Below are 21993 nucleotides of genomic sequence, written 5' to 3'. Positions count from 1 at the left end.
TTTTTTCGTATTTCTACCTTCATTATTGCCAAAGCCACCCCCTTATTCCACTTTTCAAACCTATTGACCTCTTCCTCCCTGTTAAGTCTGCAACAGGGTACCATTCCTTCATACTCTTCTTCACTCTTTGTTATTTGTTGTTTAACTCATTGCTCTCCTCCTATTTCTTCCCTATTCTCCCTTTGTTTTAAATGTTACCTTCTTTTTATTTGTTTTTTTCAATTTCGGGAATGGTTACATTGAAATCAATGTGTGCCTTTTCAAAGAGGTGGCCATACATTTAATGGGCTTTTATAGAAATGGATGGCACTGGAATTCCTTTAATTGAATTGTATGCGGTGAGATTGGTGGATACTGCCGAACAACCTGCTTTAGGGGTTGGCGCTCCCTCAGAAGGGTCTTCAAGAAATTCCTGGGACAGGCCGCAGAACACACATGAAATCAGAATCTATATGCAGCCTGAACTGAATGCAGCAGGTAAGAGTAATAACAAAGCCACGAGTATGTATTTATGTGACGAGAAGACACAAGAATATCCAATCCTTCAGATAGCATGGAGGATAATCGAATGACCATTTCGGTATCCTCTAGTATCTAGAGATACACTACAATGCTTCAAGAAACCATAACCACTATATGGCTCACATTGCTATTACAATAGTAATAGCACAAATCATGCACATTTCTCACTGGGGCACATCTTATCTCACGGACAGGCAGCCAGCCATTTTGAAGTGCAACTTTAGGTTAGATCGCCACCCAGAAGACTCAATAGTTGCAAAAGTGACCTTTAATCTATACATGGAGCTAAAACACTGCCACCAGATATGACCTAGAAATGATCTGCCAACATATTGTTACCATGGGGATATATTTTGAAATTAACCACCATTTTCATGAAGCATAGTTTTTTAGCACTCATTGCACTCTCAATCTTATGCCAGGGGGCATGCTCACAGGCCTGGGGATCCCATTCAATGGCAGTGCAAGACTGGGAGCAGAGAATATCTGACAGTATCAGGCAGGTGATCACACTCAGTGAGAATACAAGTCTGGGTCAAACTCAACGCGATTCTGGCTGCCAGATTCACTAATAATGCAAGGATGAGGGTGCAACTGACCTGCAGTGGATCGTCTGGGTGAACTTACTGACAGAGCAAGACAAAAGGTCAGGCTAACTGACCATGCAATCCTTCGGTCTGACTTGATTACACTGCAAGGCACAAGGGGATGGGGTCAGAGTCGCCAGCAGTTGAAGGCTGTGTATCAGACTCACCGATTGTTTAAAGCTAGGCATAAGAGTCACTAATCAAGTAATGCTCAGGATCAGACTCACTGCCAGTGGAAGGATGGGTGTCAAATAAACCTGCGATAGAAGCCTGTGTGTCTGACTCAATAACAGTGCTAAGCTGGTTGACAGATTCACTGACAGCCTATCTCTGAGGTCAGATTGATTGGCAGAACTAGTTGCAAAACTTGTCATACAAGGAGAGTTTGATGTGGTACCAGGCTAATCATTAAATTCTGCCCGGCTCTGCCAGAATGGAAAGGAGGCAAAATGAATGAGCAGTGCCATTCTAGGTGAAAGATCCTGGTAAATACATGCTGTAATGTCCTGGCAATGCAAGAGTGTAGGCATATGTTTCACTGAAATTCGATTGCCATTGAATGCTTAATTGTTCTAATTTAAATTGCAACCAATTTATTCTACTTTTAAAGTCAAATTGCTGCTAGTTCATTTCGCATTTGGTTTTTAAAATTATAGTTGTAGGACCGAGTTGCAGTAACGCAAATAGCTTTGGCCGTTATCCCGGCGCAATTAGCGCCGGGATACTGTCCAACTTGTGATGAGGCCCTAGTGAAAAGAGGGAGAAGAACACGTTACTTACCCCGAGTTACGTTCTTTTGAAAGGATGTTCCTCCCACGTATTTCTCATTTTATGATAGACTCCCAAAGCAGTAATAATCTGGTGGTGGGAGTACAAATTATATGTTGTTTTAATTGTTGTCATGGAGTGAATGAAGGACCACTGTATCTCAACCTCTCAGAAACCATACGTGACGGCTGAGTTTTTTTACCTCTGGATGGAGAACAGGACCCTCCTCTCGCAAGAGAAGGTCCTCTCTTTGTGGAAGACTTACTGGAGGGCAGATGGACATGTCCAGAAGGTCCGGGTACCACGTCCTTCTGGCCAATCCGGGGAAATTGGGATCTTGCGTTTCCCAAACATTCTCAAAATATTGATCACGTGAGGAATTACAGGGACTGGAAGAAACGTGTAAAGGAGTGGAAATTCACAGTCCACTATGAATGGGTCGCCTAGAGCTCCTCTTGGGGGAAATTCCTTGGAGCAGAACAGCTCACACTTCAGGTTGACACTGGTCGCGAACAGGTCAACTTCAGGGGGTTCCCCAAATGGTGAAGATCTCTTGAAGGACTTCCTGAGCTAGTGCCCACTCGTGGTAGACTGTGCTACGTCTGCTCAGAGCATCCGCCACCGTGTTCTCCTCTCCAGCTAGGTGAACTGCTGATAGATTCCTTCTTGAATTGCACAGAACCAGAGCTGCATTGCTTCTCTGCACAGTGGTAGTGACCCTACACCTCCTCTCTTGTTGAGATAGTACATGGCCACTGTGTTGTCCGTCATTATCAGGACATTCCTTCCCCATACAGAGGGCAGAAAGGCCTTCAGTGCTAGTCTTTTTTCCCTCAGATCCAAAAGGTTGATGCATAGTTTGGACTGCGATGGAGACCAACAACAGCTGATTGTCAGCTCATTGGCGTTGGCTCCGCACCCAGTGAGTGAGGCATCCATCACTACCTTTATGTCTGGCCATGGCTGCCAAAAAGATTCACCCTTGAGAATGTTGTCATTGCAAGCCTACCACAGAAGGTCCCGAGAGACTCTGCATGGAACTTTCAGGTGGTCTGACATTCTGCCTGAGAATTGGGACCATTCAGTCATGAGAGCCCATTGGAGGGATCTCATTCTGGCACCAGAAAATTGCAGGATGCCATGAGACAGAGCAACCTCAAAAATCGAAGGCCGGAAGATGCTGAGCACTCTGGAATTTGGTGACCATCTGCAGAATATGTTGAGCTCTCACCTCGGGTGCAAGGATTTCCGCAAAGAAGCATCCAGGACTGCACCAATAAATCAGAGTCTTTGAGATGGTATCATGTGGGACTTCTTGTAACTGAGGGAGAAGCCCAGTTTGTGAAGAGTGGCAGGTTACGCTGAGATGTTGCCAGGCCTGTTCTGGCAAATGATCATTGATTGGCTAATCATCAAGGTAGGGGTAGACGTGAATCCCCCCTCTCCTGAGACTCACTGCTTGAGATGGAAAGGCACATGAAAGTAAGCATGCTGAAGGTCCAATGACACCATCCAGTCTTGGATTTGGGGAAGGGTAACCATCTTGAACTTGTCCTTCCTGAGGAACTTGTTCAAGTTTCTTAAGTCCAAGATGGGTCCCAATCCCCTGTCATTTTTGGGAATCAGAAAGTATGGGGAATACAAACCCTTGTTCCTTACCACACAGGTACTTGAAACTCGAGGAGAACCATCTCCGGTTCCGGAAGCACCTCAAAACCTTCCTCTTCGCTTCTGCCTTCTCTCTCCCTCTCCCCTGCTAAACCTGCTTAACTCCCCACTGAATTCTGCACTAAACCTGCATCTGGGCCACTCTCAGTGACCTCGGTCCAGGGCCCAGCCACTCTCCACTTGCACTGCCTCCCTGGCTCCCCCTGCACTGTGGGACTGTCACTGTATCCCTACAGCCCCCTTCCCAGCACTTGCTCTGCACTTACCTCGCACTTGCCACCAGCTGGCCCTTTTATTTATTATTTATTATTTTATTACGCTACTTACCTTGTACTGCACTTTCCCCCCCCACCTCCTCCCCCTGCACTTTCTCCTTTTCCCCTTACCTCTGCACTTGCGCGATCTGAATGACACCTGGCCTAGTAGGATCGTTTGTCTGTCTTCCCCTTGTTTCCCTCCCTCCCTGCCTCGTCGCGCCTTGAAACACTTGTGTATAGGCGCGTTACAAATACCATATCATATCATATCATATCATATCATAGCACCGTTCTCTAGCAGGGTCAAAATCTTCTGCACAGGAGCAGATCTGGAACTTTGAAAGAGTTCCCCAGTGGATGAACATGAGGCCTTTTTTGAAAAGTAAGGCAGTAACCTTGGGCTTCAGTTTCCTCAAGCATCTGAAGTAATGCCCTGTCAGGTTTATAGTGACTATTTCGAATTAAAAAATTTCGAATGCCAAAATGTTGAAAAAATTATCCCCAATCCCTTTTTTTTAACCTTTTTTTTTACTCGCGAAATAAAACCATGTAAATTAAAAAATAAGACATTTGAAATTTTTTTTTTTAGGTATTTCGACATTTTTGTCATTCAAAATTTTTTTTTCGAGATATTAACTGGATACCGCCCTGTCATTATTCCAGATGCTGAGTAAGTCTGCCTTTTACAAGGGTCTTGTGAGTCAAAGTCTCAGAGTGGTTTTGAGGCGGCTGAAGCGGTGGCTGAGGGTAAAACTGCTGCTGCTTGGGTTGGCTTAGCACCTCTACCTCGTCCACCACGAGGGAATCTTCTCTCACCTCTTTGACTGGCTTGTCCTCGTCCTCTTCCAATTGAGGAATACATCCGAAAGGACTTACCCCTCCAAAAAGATGAACCGGAGTAGGGGTGTTGAGGCTGTCTAATGGCGGTGCTAAGGGTTTTAGCCGTCACTTTCAAGGTCTGCAGCTTTTCCAAACTCTCATCAGCCTTGCTGCCAAACAGTCTTGAGCCGTCAAAGGGCATGTTGAGGAGTCTAGACTGCACATCTGGTGCAAATCCAGACTTCCTCAACTATTCAAACTTGCGTAACACTGTGCTAGTTGCCATGGATCTGCTGATGCTGTCTTCAGTATCCAGACCTGACTGGAGGCATTCACCCATTGCCTCCTTACCATCCTTGATGATTGTCAGGAAGCCGACTCTTTCTTCGCCTTCCGGGATGTGGACAGCAGCCATGGCTACGCAGTCCCACAGGGTAAAAGTAAACCTTGACAAGGTACACATTGCATTAGTTGACTTTAATGCCACACTGCCAGCAGTTAATATGTTTCTCACCCAGGCATCCACTCTCTTATCATCCCTATCAGGAAGGATGGATGGGTTTGCTGACTGCTTGGTAGAAGTAGCAGCCGGATCCACCAAACTTTCTCGTGTTGGATGTTTTGTCTAGTAGTCTGTGCCGCTGCTGGATAGTCTCAATTTTCTAGCAACATTTGTATTCACTTCATCCGTAGTCTCTGGTGTCTCCCAATTTACTGAGACCTTTTTTTGTAGTGCAGTGTGAAATGGCAAAATTTGATCTTTTTGGGGACCCTGATCCAAAATATCTGTCAGGTCATCCTGCTCAAAAGAAGGAGTAGGCCTGCTCAAACCTAAAAACTCTATCATCTTTCTCATCAGTTTCCTATACGAGGAGTTAGCGTGGTCAGTGGGATATGGTTTGCCAAATTCCAGTTCGGGAGAGGTATCTAAACCACTGGCCGACTGAAGGTTATCATATAAGTCTTGTAATTTAGACTCTTCAGAGATAAATTCATCTGGCACATTAGGCGTGCCATATTGTAACCAAAATGGTGGTTTGTTATCATCTGAAGGTTCATTATCTTCATAGATGGATGTTAAAGACTTAGAATAAATCTTCTTGATGCATTACCGGCTTGTGGCTCGATTTAGAAGATTTCGGGCCTCGGTACGACCTAGGCGGTAACCATGGTGCTAGTAGCGCCATGGTTGCCGCCAGTATTTTACCAACTCCGCCATGGTGAATGGTGGAATTACCGCCCCATTCCAAGGTTGGCGGGGCAGTAATTCCCCATTCACCATTGGCCCTTCCCCATTCCCATTTTTGCCCCATAGGGCTCAATGGGAATGGGGAAGGTGGTAATTACGGTACCGCAATTTGCGGTACCGTAATTACCTCGAAAGTCCCTTTGCGGGTTCCTTCCTTAATGGCTGGTAAAACCAGCCGTTAAGGTCGGGACCCGCAAAGGGACCTCGTAATTAGGCGGTAAGGGTTTAACGGCACAACACCTTTTACGGCGCCATTAACCCCTTACCGCCTGGGTCGTAATGAGGCCCTTCGTCTTCGACTTCCCTTTGACGTCTTTATGCAGATCAACAGTGGCATGGGCTTTCTGGTTGTCCTTCAAAGGGGGTTGGGCCGCATTCTCAAAGATTTTGAGCATTTGATCACAAAACGCATCCCATTTTTCTGGGGATTCCGACATAGTTGTACATTTGATTACCTCAGCCGAGGAATCACTAGGGGTCGAAGGTGACCTGTCATGCCGTTTCTTGGTCTTCTTCGAAGGATGGCGTGATAGACTTCTCGATCAAGACTGTTTCGATCTTTTACATTGAGGAGAATCCCTCGACTCATCAGTCTTTCCCTTTGATCTCTTCAAAGAAGACTTCGAAGGCAACCTCTCCACCGCCAATTTACCTTTACGCTCCGTTAGAGCCTTTTCGATGGAGCCGATGGGGAAGACATTTTAGAAGATTGAAAATAACTGAAGCGCAGAAAAATTCTTCACAGCGTTAGCTCGTAAAAACGGAACTGAAGCCAACGGGCGCTGTGTGCGATACTTATACTAATGATGACGTTGACAGTCCAACGAAGGCCCTTGAGGGACATTGACTCAAAGAGAGGGCACACAGCGTCCCCTGTCGAAATAAAATTCCAAAGCAGCTGAGGCTGGAAGGATAATTATCATAAGATAGGAATACGTGGGAGGACACAATCCATTTGAAATGTGCATTACTTTGTCTACGCTACTGATTGAACTACAATCCCCAACAGCATTGTAGTTCTCTGGGCATTACTCATTTGCATATCAGGCGCAAGCGCGCCGGCGCAAGAGGGACCAGCCAACTGTGGTGGTCAGTGGTAGTAGCCATGCGTACCTATCCCATACAACTGCTGGAGGTTCAAAGTCATTCGCTATGCATGCATTAGCATTGATTAAGTCTGCAAAACCTAAATTAGCTGCACAAGACCTGTAGGGGGAGCGTATATTTCTTAGTGCCCATTTTTCCACTATAGTAAAGCACTACATTGATGAGGCAGCAGCGAATTTAACACATCCAATTGATACTATGATGCCAATAAACGCGACAATACGTGTAAATGAGAGTATGTTAGCCTCAACAATGACAAAAGTTCAATCTCATATAACAGGTCAGTGGTGCACAATATAAACAAATTAAAGTAAAGACATGGAACGGGTAACATTTACTGTCACTAGCACTGGTAATCTGGCAATGCATTCACTGGAAGAACTGGGCTATGTATTCACAATTCCAGGATTCATTTGTAGGTGAATTTACTGGCAATGGTGAACTTACCCTCACCACCGTTTCCAGTGACTGTCCTGCAGCTGATGTCCATTCTTTCTTCTTTGGCATTTAATTGAAGCACTGTGTTCAACAAGTTGCAGTCATCCTTGATCACTTTGGTTTCAATATCTGTTACAGGACATAAGTAATGTCTAAGACATGAGCAAGTGAATGAGAAAGGTCCCCCAGAAAACACCTCCAGCTCCTCGGCCCAAACACAAGCATTGAAAACAATACTCTCAGTTTGGGAAGATCCCTGACCAATCCTCTTGAGTCTTGGTATGAATCAAACTTTTATTTCATTGTGTTTTTTTAATTTACATGAAACGTTTCACATATTAGAATATACAAATAGTATAATACAAAACAATATAATACAAATATGTATTTGCACAATTCATATCTGCAGCCCATCACAAGAATTTAATTTCATTTTTACTGCTATAAAACACCAACATCCATTTGAATCAAACACTCTAAAATTCATCTTATCTCATCTAAGTACTTTGAAGCATCCAAATAATATCACAAATCTCAAACTTCCATTCTCTCTTATTTGATCAATCTAAAGAACAGATTTCTACTGATGTATTCAAGACATTTGTTAGTTGCTTCCCAGAATTTCAAGCTGCTTAAAATCAGTGAAATCTGATTTCCATTCAGGATTCTTATCGAAAAGCATTCTGTTACTAATAGTTCCTTTTATCCAATGCACTTCTTAACTTTTTAAGTACATATTTCTACAATTAGAGAAAGGCGGGAATTGTATTAAAGGATGGAATTAGTTATTTACCTGTAACTCCGTTTCTCCAGCATTGGTATTTTTCACAGATTCACAAGCTATGGATATTCCCTGTCATCAGGCTGGGAATCCTCGTTAACATAGAGCAGTTTAAACCCACTTTTGTGCTCTATCACAGTCATTTTTGGTCATACCGCCCACAGTCAATAGGAACTCCTCCCTTAACTCCTCCCTTGTCTGCCATCTTCAGATTTGACAAGCGCACGAGAGTGGCAGTAAGAGCCAAAAGACGAGCCATGTGGGGTAGGTGGGAGGGAGGTGGGAGGGTTGCATGTGAATATAAAAACATAGGGAAACAGGGACTTGGGGCCGGTGAGCACAGCCCACCACCCCTAAATAAAACAATGGGTTTTCTCAGCCAGGGCAGTTGCTACGTGTGCAAAGGAGACCAGGCCATCCTCCCAGACATCTTCCAACAGAGGGATGGATATGACAGATTTCCTGCACTGTTCTCTGCGTTGGTATAGCACATTCTCCTTGCACTGCTCTTCCGTTGCAAGGCCGACCATAATGGCTGCTCTGGCATGAGCACGTGGAAGATCCCTACCTCATCAGGGGGTGAGTCCCTGAGTGACATGTCATCTGGTTCCCCATCACCTGTGATAAAATCATCAAATTCGTCAGTGTGGGAAGTATGAGTGGAAACCCATCGTCCAACTGGTCGGGATCAGTGTCTGTTCCAGTATCGTATAGCCTCTGCAGTACTGACAAGTGTTTGCCTCTTCTGGGAGGGCGAAGGGTGCCATCTAACTCCCTGGAGAGCTTGCGAACATCTGTGTGCTGTCGCCTGGGAGGGTCCGAGGCAGGTGCAAGGTTGCCACCAAAGTGGTTAATGTGGATAAAATGTCCAGTTATTTGGTTCCCATTGGAGGCAGCAATGGCTCTGGCTGCATTAAAGGCAAAATGTCCTATGCCTTAGATGAATGCAGAGGAGGTAATGGTGGCTTGCCTCACCCTGTGGTGCGCTGGACTGCCTTCTGGGGGGCTGTGTCCTGTGCATTGGAGACAATGGCGGTGAAATGATGGCCTCCTCATGTGCTTCTTCTACCTCTTCCGATTGGGAAGGACTTGGCTCCGAGACAACAATACCTCCCGGTAGCAGGGCCACCCCAAGGTTGGGAAAGAATGCCCGTGGACGGGCTGTCCATGTGGACACTGTGCTTGTCTGAGTGTCTGGAACGGCAGTTACAATGGCGGTGGTAACAATCTTATGGGAAGATGCACTTTTTTCAGTCGACGGGGTTGTTGACAGTGCAGTCGATGAGGATATCACAGCCGTTGACGTAGATGCCATCAACAAGGTTCTTGATGATGTATTAGTTGTGGATTTTGATGGTTTTTTCGATGACGAGGTGGAGGCAGTTGACGGATTCGTCAATGACGCGGTAGTCATGGCCGACAGCGGCTTTGTTGCCGGAGCGCCAGTGGACGACGCTGACGGCTTTTGGATAGACGACCAGGAGGAAGGTTTGGTGATCTGGACAATGAGCCATTTTTTGATGTTGAAGGTGAAGAGTAGCCACCAGATTTAGATGTGGACTTAGATTAAGACATGTCCTTTGGGTAATGGAAAAGGTCTTGGCTCTCCTTCCCTATCGACTGCCCTTGGGCTCTGACCGTTGGTGAAGACCGGTCCTTGTGCAAGGATCTACGTTTGTCTCCGGAGGTGCCTTTATGCCTCTTTGTGCTGGTGGCCTGGACTATATGCGATCTTGACCTCTTACTAGATGTGGTTGGCTGGGCCGTCCTGCTCTGCAATAATGAAGCATGGCGTCCTCCAGCCACGCAACAAGACGACAATGTCGATCCCTCAGCTTCTTATTGGAGAACGACTGGCAGATTTCACAGTCTTGGATGACATGGTGAGGGTAAAGGCAGTAGAGTCAGTCGCTGTGATGATCCTCTACGTATGCAATCTTCAGTCCACATAGGGCACAGGCCTTGAACAAGCTCTTTCTCGTGGATTCAGCCATGAGGTAGGCCCAACTGTGCAGACAAAGCTCAGTCGAAGATTACCCACGGTGGGAACAGTCTTTAGAGCTAGCACAGTCGCCGGTTGTCGAGTAGACATCGAAAAATATATATTTTTCATGGAAATGGAAATGATGCTAGAATCCCAAATTGAAGAGATGATTTTTGAGGACTCCTTCCACTAACGTGCGGTAAAAAATCTGAAGATGGCCAACAGTGGAGGAGTTAAGGTAGGTGTTTCTATTGGCTGTAGTAGAGCACAAAAGTGACTGAAAGTTTTCAGTTTAGGTTTAAACTGCTCTATGTTACTGAGGATTCACAGCCTGACAACGGGAAATATTCACAGCATGTGATTCTATAAATAATTCAATGCTGGAGAAGTTCTATAATTCCATTCTTACATAACATAAATAATCTCTTTTCTTTCTCACTATTAACTGAACTTGCTATCAGTTCTCAGGTTTTCAGTATGTTTAACCACTGCAGTAAAAACGTACTTCTCAGTTTTCTTCTTTTCGAGACCTGTGATATATATTTACAGGTAACCCTATATAATGGAAGTACCTTAGCTTCATTCTTAAGCTCAATTAATTTCCCACATGCAACATATTCATGTGCCAATCATATCAAAAGGCTGTTTTTTTAAATGTATTCATTATGTTCGTTATTGATTAAGGGAAGGAATGCTTAATTCAACTCTTACCTGTTGTATTGGCAAACTCTGGGGAAGAGTCAGATCTCTTCTCTGCAGCTTGCATTCCAATCTATTTAACTTCAAAAATATCTAAGGTTGCGATTGACACCACTGGACCAGGTAACTATACAAGAGACCCAGCCTGCTTTTCATACTCCCCTTTTCCTACACATAATAGAATGGTGGAACATAATTCCTAGTCCTTGTGTACAGCTTTTGAGCATGCCAGTGGGCCCACTCCTAGTTACATTAAAGGGAATGGTAATGAGGATGTTGTGGCTGGGAGCTTGTGCATTGTTCCAATAAATTATTCCTGGAACCTATGCGGTCTGCTCCACAGGCAGTCGTGCCTAGAAACACTTGTGGACAGGAGCGTTATAAATGACATATATCATATCAGGCAGAATCTTATTGTGCTAGCATCTAAGATTACCAATATTTCCGGACAACTTGACAATAGTGCCGGACAATGGATCAAGAGGATGTTCGTAATACTGAACCTCACATGCTCACATCATAGCCCCAAATCCTACAATACAAGAGTTTGCTCAAACGCGCATCCCAGTAGAGTATGAATGTTTTGCAGCAGGACAGGATAGGAAAATAAAATGTATGCTACTCAACACAAGGCCCCTTATAAAACAGTCCACTGAGGTAGCTGGACACATTACCATGCACAAAATTGATATGCAAGCAATCACCAAATCTTGGTTGCATAATGCTGCAGGATCTGCTTTGACACTTGCAGTGCCCGTAGGCTTCAATATACTGAGAGCTCACAGGTGGAATGGGAAAGGCGGTGGAGTGGCCCCAATTTATGACAAAAAACGAAATTGTGTGCAGAGTAATCCCTGGCCCTGGTCTGATCACCATCTTCTAGAATGGAGTCTGTCGTTACCCATCCATCACAAAGGCAGATCATAAAAGGTCTGGGTGTCATGTAGAAATCTGCGTAAATTAACATTGGCTGCTATGGCCCCTTTCATCTCACGTACCATTAACAGCCTACTGAACCTTAACAACGCTGATGAGCTAGCTGAGGTGTATCATATTTTTTATTTTTTTATTTTTATTGTGTATACAGTTTTGAACAAGATAAAACAAACAAAACTTTTACACATTAGATAAATACATCTTACATATTACATCAAATAATCACACATTCATATTCATCCATACAATCTAAAAAAAAAGAGAATACTAAGGATCAATGGAGTTGGAGAAAAATAACAGAATTTAACTAATCATAATAATGATATGGCAGTAATAGGGGAAGAAAGATCCCACTATTCGATTGATTGGATGATGCTGGCATAATTTATGCAAATTATGCAGATGACACAGAGTGCCTTGTGCCGCTTTCAGGGGACTATTCCACTGAGTCCATCACTGAGAAACTTACCTACAGTTTGAGCCAAACCTGGATGCAAACCAACATGCATATACTCAATTACCCAAAAACTGAGTTCATGGTTGTAGGTACAGCTCATCAAGTTCGGAAGTTAAACCCAAAATATTTTCAGTTCGATATTGTGGGCTGCACCATTAAGACTCAATCCAAGGCTAAGACTTTAGGAGTCACCTTCGATCAAGATCTGTCCATGAAGGCACAGGTGAATAGTTTGGTCGCCTGTACGTAATACCATCAGAAACTGTTGGCACAGCTCCGGCCTTTTTGAATACCTTCAACTGTGCTTCATCGCACAAGCTATCATCAGGGCCAAGCTGGATTATTGTACGAGTCTTTGCTGGGTGTTGCCACTGGGGAGATCGCCAGCCTCCAGGTTATTCAGAACAACGATGTATGTATTGTTGAAGGGTTGCTCAGAACAGGCGACGTTTCCTCAGCCAGAAGAGCCCTGCACTGGCTTCCAGTGAGTAGTTGAATACTTTTTCACGTACTCTGTATCATGCATTGATGTCTCTATGAAATGGTGCCTGAATATCTGGCTAATTGCATTTCTTGGCTTCTAGCCCACAGAACACTGCATTCGAACAATACCTCTCTCCTGGTAATTCCACAGACCAAACCTTCTTGCGTGGCACAGGGATCCTTTCCGCATACAGCTCCTAAACACGCTGGAAGGCGCTGCCACCTGATCTGCGAGCGTGTACATCACTATCAATCTTCAGAAGGGGGCTGAAAACTATTCTGTATTGCTGATTTGTTCTGCTTCTTTTTTTCGTGGTTTTCTTCATCACCTAGTCTAGCCTTTCCTGATTCCTGTTGTTTGTCTTGTTAAGCACCTCTATCCCACCGGGCATTTTTGTTTTGAGCTATAGAAATCAAATAATAAAAAATAAATAAACTATTGTTCTTCACAAGACGTGTCACAGTCCAATCCATATAACACTACAGCTAGATTCTTGGCCTTCTAAGCCTTGATTAGTGGGATCAATGAAACTCCCCCTACATCTTTGCCAAAACGTTTTAGAGGAACCATTATTCTTATATAGCTACTTTCCTTTAAAACAAGCATTTGATTTACTAGTGGCAAATAGACTCGCTAGATAGGAGAAATCCTTCCACACTTTCAATTTCTTGGCCATCTCAAAAGAATTGAACTAAAATTTGACGAGTTGCAGTAGCATATTTCATTGTTTTTAATTTTGTTAGACTGATTTTAAGATTTAAATGCTTAGAGTATTTGACCATCACATCAATGCTCTACTGCGATCCCACTCTTTTTGGGTGTATTATTACGAAGTCAACTGCATAAGCTGACTTTGGTATATGGGCATTTCCAAATTTCCATGCAAAGTAATGTATTGAAGATGTATAACCCCCTAAACCAGACATATACAAATTAAAACGTAGGGTACAAGTACGCAGCCCTGCTTTACTACCCTCTTGTTCATGATCACTATTGCCAATGGTCCCTCTGCATCTAATCACACTCTTATTATTCCATTAATTTCTTCCACAGCTTACTGCGATCTAAGCAAGGTGGAGTTATCAAGAATAGAAATTTGAAGGGGAATCGTTCCCTTCATCTTTGCTGCTTTACTTTAACTAGCTATAGAAAACACATTATGGAGTGTCCAATTCACCATCCTAAAGCCTATTTCACCAGGCGAAAGTAGGTTTTCTCTTTTACCATTCTCTTTAAGTTCTTTAATGAGATAGTTGCAAACATTTGGCTGTAGGCCTCCAACTAAGCGGTCAAACAATACCTCCTCAGATCTTTCTGTTTCTTTTTGTATAAATTGGTAATAGAATTGACTCTAGCCATGAGTTTGGAACTCTCTAGCCATGAGCTTGGAACTTTGTTTCCTGTAGTATTGAGTTGAAAAATACTCTGAATGTGATTGACCTGTGTGAGGGTGCTCTTTATAGATTAAATTAGACATTCCACCTGGGCCAGGCGCACAAGAGGCTTTTGATTTTATCATATCCTTAATTATATGTACTGATATGTACTGATATTTTGCCATGCACGGTTTATTGCATTAGTTAATTTTAACATTTCTCTTTCACAAATTAATTTAAAATAAATTGGTCCCAGGTCTCAGCCAAAATAGTATCTATCTGATTTATCGCAGAGCAATTTTCTTTCTTGTTAAGTCATTTAAAAAAAGCTCAATAATTGTTTGTTTTTACTTTCTTCAGCATATTTACCATATTTACCCATTCAGCTCTTACTTTATAAATGATATAATTTTTTGCCAATCACTACATCTAATTTAACCCAATCCTGTTGTCCCAGAGTAGTATTGCTCGCTGGTCAAGTTTTGATATCCATTCCTCTTCATCATCCTTTCTTTTTAAATCCATTTTCAGTGAGGTGATCATACTTCCAGCCTTATATGACTTTGTAAGGCTGAACCATGATTCCACTAATGATACACAATGAAATCCTCAAGTCCTATAATTGATCTAAATTGCCAGGAGCTGGGACAATTTAGCTCCTGATTATAGCCAAGGGGAGCCTGGTTAGCTTAAAACAAACAGCTACTAGAAGTTACTTTTTCCTCATGGGGCAGGTGGTGCCATACAAACCTAGCTATGTGATATTAACTGAGTATATTTGGGAATGTATATAGATGACAATAAAGAACATACTTAGAGGACACTTGGAGCATATTGGATAATATGAAATGGACAAAATGTTAGATTTTGCATTTTGTGCAGTGTTAGATTTGCGGCACATTCTTTTCTAGCTCCTGGTTCCCCAGAGGTAGCTCCTGCCTAAATGGTTATGCCTGATACCCAGGAGCTGCTTTTTGCTCCTGGTCAACAAATCTCAATTTCAAACCCTGCTCTGCGTCCTAATTACGTTATCCCAATGGCTAATGCCTTTATCGAGGCACCTGACTCTATCACCTTACTCATTTCCCTGTCATCTCCACACATAATACATTACCCACCACTACCCGCTGTTTACGTATCATTTTCCATTTTAAAATGATATGATCACTTAAAGATGCATCTACTAATGTACACCTCTGAATAAATTATATGTATTTTCTGATTTCCAAGTAAAGTTTACCTTAGCAGCCTCCTTTGGTTAGGCCATTCATGATTATTAATCCCAAACTCCCAAGAATGTTTTCCTAACTCGGAGAGCTTCAATTTCATAGGTTCTGGAATATCGTTAGAGATGTGACCTTGATTGATTCTAACAGATCCAATACACAGATTTGGACATTTGGCATTTAAACACCCCCCAAATATAATACGGGCGGGACCCAATTTTTCCTCCCATCAGGATAACATTTCAGTAGGTCGTAATCATTATGTATCAATAAATTACTGTATTCATTCAACCAATTACCCACCACAATTTCTGCCAACACATTTTCATTTACAAGTAGGCAATCACTGTTATCCTTAGGTACGTTTGTAATGCAATTATCAAGTCCCCTATTGGTTTACCATTAGGACCTTTTTTAGCAGGCTAGAAAAACACCACCATCCCAAAAATATTAACTGTTTTTTCTAATCAGACCTCTTGCATTAAAATGATATTACATGTTGCTATGTTAGTTTTATACATCACTTTTTTAACCCAATGTTTATGACCTCTTGTGTTCCAGGAAAACAGCTCAATGCCCTTCCTGTGATTCCGGGTATTACATGGATTTCATATGTAAAAAAGGCAGGCAGTCAGCTCCTGTTCTTTTTTGAATTTTCAATACCCCACCATTAGTCCACAATCTTTTCCTAGTCAAGTCTCTTTGGATGTTGATTTGTACAATATATTTTTACTTTATGGCACTGGAATAAGTCTGCAAATTCGACCTGCTCAATATCACTTGAGTTTACAGCCTGTAGCACAGGGAATTGATGGAAAGAACACATGTGATTTCGATTTACGGGTCCAACAAAGTCATCAAGGAGCACATTTTCTACCAACGGGACTGACAATCTCTGTTGATGTTTCATGCCTTAACTACAGCCCTTTTGTTCACACTTAATGACATTATATCTTTTGCAGCCCTTGTACACCCTCTATGGTAATTGTAAGGTCAGGTCTTAAATTCTACGCCACCTCTCTGTATGTAGCTTGTTCTTCTACTTCATATTTTTCTTCATCAAGATTTTCAACAGTTAAGTCTATTGATACACTCAATGCAGAGCCTTCAGGTCCCAAACTTATAACTTCTGAATTGATTGATCCCTCCTTATGTGTTTTTACTTGTTTTATTCTTGCCACACAGGACCAGTAAATCCTGCCCTTCAATGTCTTTCTGTCTTCTCCTTGTCTTACTAGGCTGTTTTTCTTTTTCAGATCGAACACTCCTTCATAGTTAGACTGACCGAATGTGACATACTCATAATACGCAATAGCTCGGTCCTTGAATATTCCTGCCTCCCCTATTAGCGTCAATATCCAAAACAGTGGCCGCTCATCATTTTTTCTTCTTTGCATTTTTCTATTTTGTCTTTTTTAATATTTCGTGCACTTATACATTAGGAAACCTCTCAGGGACCAACCCACCTACCCAATACCTTATACTATCTTTATGTTCAGCCCCACCTAGCATCCAACGTTGTCCCCTCCTAACATTGGAGATTTTCCAACTGATGTCTCTGAGCCGCAAGCTAGTTCTTGGGACTAGACTCAGATGCTGAGCTAAATCTAGGGTCCTTTTCCCGTCATTTGATGTTGTTTGCTCATTCATTAAGGTGCTTTTCTCAGGGGCTAATTTAATTAATGGAGTTCAAGCTTCTGATGGGGGTGCACAGGCTGCCGAATTTCTCAAGTCTGCTGTCATCGGATTTTCCTCATTTGAAGGAAATCGATTGTTTCCTTGTATTAGAAGAATGTCCGTTTTCGACTGTTGATACACTTTTACAAGTTGTTTTAGTGCCATGCGTAAGCTTTCAACGATGTTACTGATGGAGTATTAGTGATACAATTCTTACAAGGCCCTGGAGATTCATGCAAACATTTAGAAAATAAGCTGTAATTTGAAGAGAGCTCATAGTGGACGTCTGTTTTTGCTATACTGTCCTCAATCCCCTCCGACTTCATGCCAGTTACTTTTCTTGGATTAAAATTTGTATTGCATTGTATTATTTTGTATTCATCATTCATAGAACACCCTTTCCCCATTTGGATGGCCTCAATGCGCTTTGTGATTGGAATGCCCTCAGTAACCGCAGTCCATGTGTAGTTAATTTAACCCCTTAACTGCTGGGCTACTATGCACGTCTATGCTAAAAAGCATACTCGTCCTTAGCACTTAAGGGGTTAAAGATGCATGGGAGCATTTTGCCAGGATAAAACTTAGGTGGCCTGGCTAGGCTCCAGTAATCAGCTCAGAGGTCAGGCTTGTAGGTGGGTGCTGTTGGTGGTTTTAGAATAGAGTGCTAGTTTCGAAGATTCGATGTGTGCCCAGCTAGACCAACATTTTCCGTAGGTTGAAGCGGTATATCAATGGCAGCGGTGTTGAGGTATGTCAGGGGCTTCTGTGTGGACGGCTATGGGCACTGCTAGACCAGAAAAGCATTGCCATAACTGCATTCTCAAGTGCATAAACGGGTGGCAGGGAGTGTGACCTGTGTCCACAGACATGGTGCAAGGTATATGTACCATAAACTTGAATGGAATTAATCTTCTATGTCGTTTTTCTATGTTAAGCGCAATTGGCTGGTCTCACTAGATTAAAGTCTGAGCAGTGGGAGAGGGGCTCGCAGGGGCATTGTACAATTGTATTTCAGTGAGGGGGTTGGAGAACGGTGAAAATTTGTCAGGGTGTGCCGCTGCAAATGCTGCCAGTATCCTTTGGTAATGGGTGGATAGGTGTGTTGTTGGATTTGGGTCAGTGTGTCTGTGCGCATATCTACAGAGTGTGAGAAGGTTTTAAGAGGGGGGGGGAAGAGCCAGGTTTTGAGGGCCTTTTTGAATGGCATGTGATTGTGAATGTTGCGGATGTGCAGCGGCAGAGAGTTCCAGATGATCAGCACTTGGACAGAGAAGGAGGATCCGCCAGATCTGGTAGAGTTGAAATGTGGGACAACTAGGACAGATGCTGTGCCGGAACTGAGTGTCCTTTAGGGGTGTGTGAGAAACCAGAAGGTATTTTACCCACTAGTCCCAAGCAGCTGTCATCCAGGTGGCCAGGACACAGCCATCGCTTTTGGATCCAGTTCCTGGGGGTGGACCAGTGTGGGAGGATCACCTGGTTGAGGGGTCTTCGGGGAGTGGGACACCGGATGGTGAGACGTGGTATCCCCTTCCTAGTAACACCTTTACCCCATCCTACCCGGTAGGATATTTAGGAACTGTACCCCCTCTTTTTACAACACAAACACTTTCTCACTGACAGCCTACTCCAAGGGAAAACAGACTAACACCCAAGCCATGTACCTGACATGTCCCAATACAATGGTCAGGCGAGGTCAGGCAATTACCGATCATCACACACACCTGACTGCCATTACACTTCCCCACACGGATAAAAAAGTAGAGCACGAGAGCACACTCTGAGCGAGGCAAAGCACACAGAAACAGCAGTTTAACAAGAGGAGAAAGACAGTGAAACAGAAGGGGGTCGCAAGTTTGAAAGTTCCCTTGACCTTTTCAGCAAGGAACCATTACTTTCACCTGAAGAGAAACCATGAGACCAGGGAACAAGGCTGAAGAACCCTGCATTGTGTGTCAGAGTTACCCGGGGCTCTCCCGCGTCAGTAATCAAGGCAGGGAGAATCTCCAGCTGCCGTGGTACTGTCATTGGCTCCAAGAACAAAGCCACTTCAGTGAAAGCAACGACGCCGGTGAGTTGGGGGCACCGATACGAGACTGGTCTGTGTTGAAGCCAAGGCTGCAAGTAGCAACATTGTATGGCGAATGCTGGAATGAAAGATTGTTTAAACGTGTGTGATAAGAGACGCGAATAAGGTTAAACTGCTGATGAGTGATTGAACTTTAAAGCAAACTACAATATTTTTGACAGAGTGGTCCAGTACCACGTGGGTGCTTAATCAAAGGTCTCTGTAAGGCAGCCAGCTAAGAAGAAATAAAATTAAATAAAGTCGGTCTGAGCCGGCGTAGGGAGATCAATTGAGAGAGAACAAATAAATGTGAATCAGAGTGGTCCTGCGAGGGGTCAAGTCAAATCCCACGCACAGTCAAAAGTCTTTGATGAAGTAGATAAAAAGTTGGAAAGATACATGGATTTGGTACAAAACCGACAGGCGAGAAGTCGGCAGAGGGGGGGCCGGGGTGAGTCGAGAATCACCCAAGAAGTTGTACATATTTGTCGCATCAAGCCATTTGAAGTAAGAAACTTTGAATGGCGAGATCTAAAGTGCATCCTCGTGCTAGGGAAGTCAGAGACTGTGCTAAGCTCGAGTGTGACGCCTTGTGCCCTTCTGAAAATGTGGGGAATGGAGGCCAATGGCTTGAACATCCTGACATATAATTTCTTGAACACTTTTCTTTTTGCATAACATTGTTTCTCACACTATTTGTGTTTAGGATCCAGGATTGGCAATAGGTTTATTAGTAAAGGCCCTTTTATTTTGACATACTCGACTAGGACTGAGTTATTATTATTTGATGGTCGTAACTTGCTCCCATCTTTAGATTTAGGATAGATAAGCATTTTTTTCAAACCTCACTGAAGTTCAATAAACAGCCTTGAACTGGCGATAGCAAGTGACTTTGTCTTGGAGGAATTCTGGGCAAGGGTTGTGGATGGCCAGGTGAGTGATGCACATGGCTTCAAAGGTAGCGCGTCAACCAATAAGGAGCCAATGGAGGACTCTTAGTGTAGGGCTGATGTGTTCTCTGGTGGGGGGGTAGGCTAATGAGCAGGTGGGCCGCAGCTTTTTGGATTCTTTGCAGTTTCCTTTGCTAAAACGCTGGTGCGCCTAGGTAAGCTGGTATGCTTACTAACACCCCAAACTCAGATTTTCCATGGGGTTACGGCGGATAGCCCAGGAGATAGAGTTGGGGCGCTTGGGGGAGAGAGAAATGCAGCCTTGAGCAACGCAGACCTCTTCAGGACACTTCACGTTATGGAGGAAGGAGAGTACCAGAGATGACAGGCGTCCTTCCAGTCACGGTCAAAGAAGCAGCTCCATTAAAGATTCCCTTAAGGCTAGGAAGCTGAAAATTGGGAGATGGGAATTTATGGCAAAAACTGACGACCAAAGTTCTGAACTTGAACAGTGACAATTCTGGCAAGGGAGCTGGTAATTCCACCCGTTAGTCCAGGGACACTTACAGAAGGCTCTTGGGGCATGAAACCTTGAGAAGGCGTTGAGACTAGTTGGTCATACTAGTCCTTTGGTCAAAGCACTAACTGGGGTCTTCTATGATCTTGCAGAGAAGCAGGGCTTCACTGGGCCAGTTTTTGGTCCACTGCAGAAGTCGCCCTCCGGTCAACAGGCTGCTCTTCTTCTAAGGAATCCTGGCTCCAAAGTAGATCTGAAGAATGGCTGCATGAGTGCCCTTATCCAAAACTGGCGCTGAAAGCAAGTCCACGCCCACCAAAGAAAAGCAGTGCATCATTCAAACAGCCAGTAGTTGTCCAATGAGGGACACCTACTGATTTCTTATCTGCCCCAGCAACAGACTTTCTGGCACCAAGGATGTAGACTGGGACAACACAGTTGCAGCCCCCTTTCATGTGGCACGCGCACACAAAGGATCACTAACCTGTGAAAGCAGCAGCTTTCCAGGGCAAGGAATTTCCTGACAAGCAAAAATCTCATGGCACTGCCATTTTAGTGTGCTATCCACATTAGCCATACGCAGTAAATGCAAATGTGCACAAAAAAAAGAAAACAATATAAATATAACTGCTGCCACCAGCTTGTATTTGGGCAAACATAAAAGTAACCGAAAAAAATCAAAATGTGAAAAAGGTAGGAGTATACAAAAGTATCCCCATTGCACTGCAATGTACTGTGTGCAATGTAAAAAAACAAGAATTCAAACTGACAGTCTGTAGGACTAGTCGTTTTTCCCATAATAACTTAGAAAAAGCCAAGGTGAGTGAAGCTGAAGGCATTGAAAAACCAAGCCAAAAGAATGCATTTCCATAGAAATGTATGGCAGGAAAGTTACAAATAGAAAATCTTTAACAGCAGGTGATTCAGGATGTCCATGTCCTACTCTGGCACAGGATTCAGCTCCTGAAGATGGGGTTGGTTCCAAGAAACCAAGGAAGAACAAGTGCTGCAGTAAGGTTGAAGAAGCAACACCGGAGATGAGCCAGGCATAGAGGAAGGAACACAATTGTGTGTTTGGCAGTGTCATTGCATGGACTAAGGCAGCACAGACCTCTCGAACATGTCAGTCATGGGGAGATGGAACCAGGGCATGAAGTCCAGGGATAAATACTTTGATCAATTCAATATGGAGATTCTTCAGAGACCTGACATCGGCGTGGCACTCGCTTCTGTGTCTGGTGATGCAGGAACGGTCAGGTGCTTCAGGGAGAAGAGGCCTTCGAACAGGAGAAGTGATCCAGTTGTCTGCATCGGATGAGGGGAAACTGTAGGTCCTTTCTGTTCATTGTGGAGAGGGAGAGAATCACAGTCTGATTATTCAGCGCATCAAAGGACTTCAAGCTGCTGGACTTCCAATGGTAGGCATCATCCAGACAGACTGGTGAATTTCTACCCCACCCCATAAATTCAGTAACTCTATTCA

At 43.6% G+C, this 21993-nt stretch overlaps 1 protein-coding gene across 1 annotated transcript in view; it reads right to left on the bottom strand.

Annotated features, from left to right (window-relative positions):
• Positions 1-21993, bottom strand: part of LOC138447678 (adhesion G protein-coupled receptor E3-like) — a 1605711-nt gene that overhangs the window by 626912 nt on the left and 956806 nt on the right. Inside the window, exon 12 of the mRNA XM_069603942.1 lies at positions 7425-7544. Within this exon, the coding sequence (XP_069460043.1) occupies positions 7425-7544 (120 nt within the window). The remainder of the gene's footprint in view (positions 1-7424; positions 7545-21993) is intronic.

The sequence above is a fragment of the Ambystoma mexicanum genome, chromosome 3q (assembly GCF_040938575.1).
Source record: "Ambystoma mexicanum isolate Mex_15411 chromosome 3q, UKY_AmexF1_1, whole genome shotgun sequence".
NCBI classification, from domain to species: Eukaryota; Metazoa; Chordata; class Amphibia; order Caudata; family Ambystomatidae; genus Ambystoma; species Ambystoma mexicanum.
This window is presented reverse-complemented; position numbering and strand designations above follow the sequence as displayed.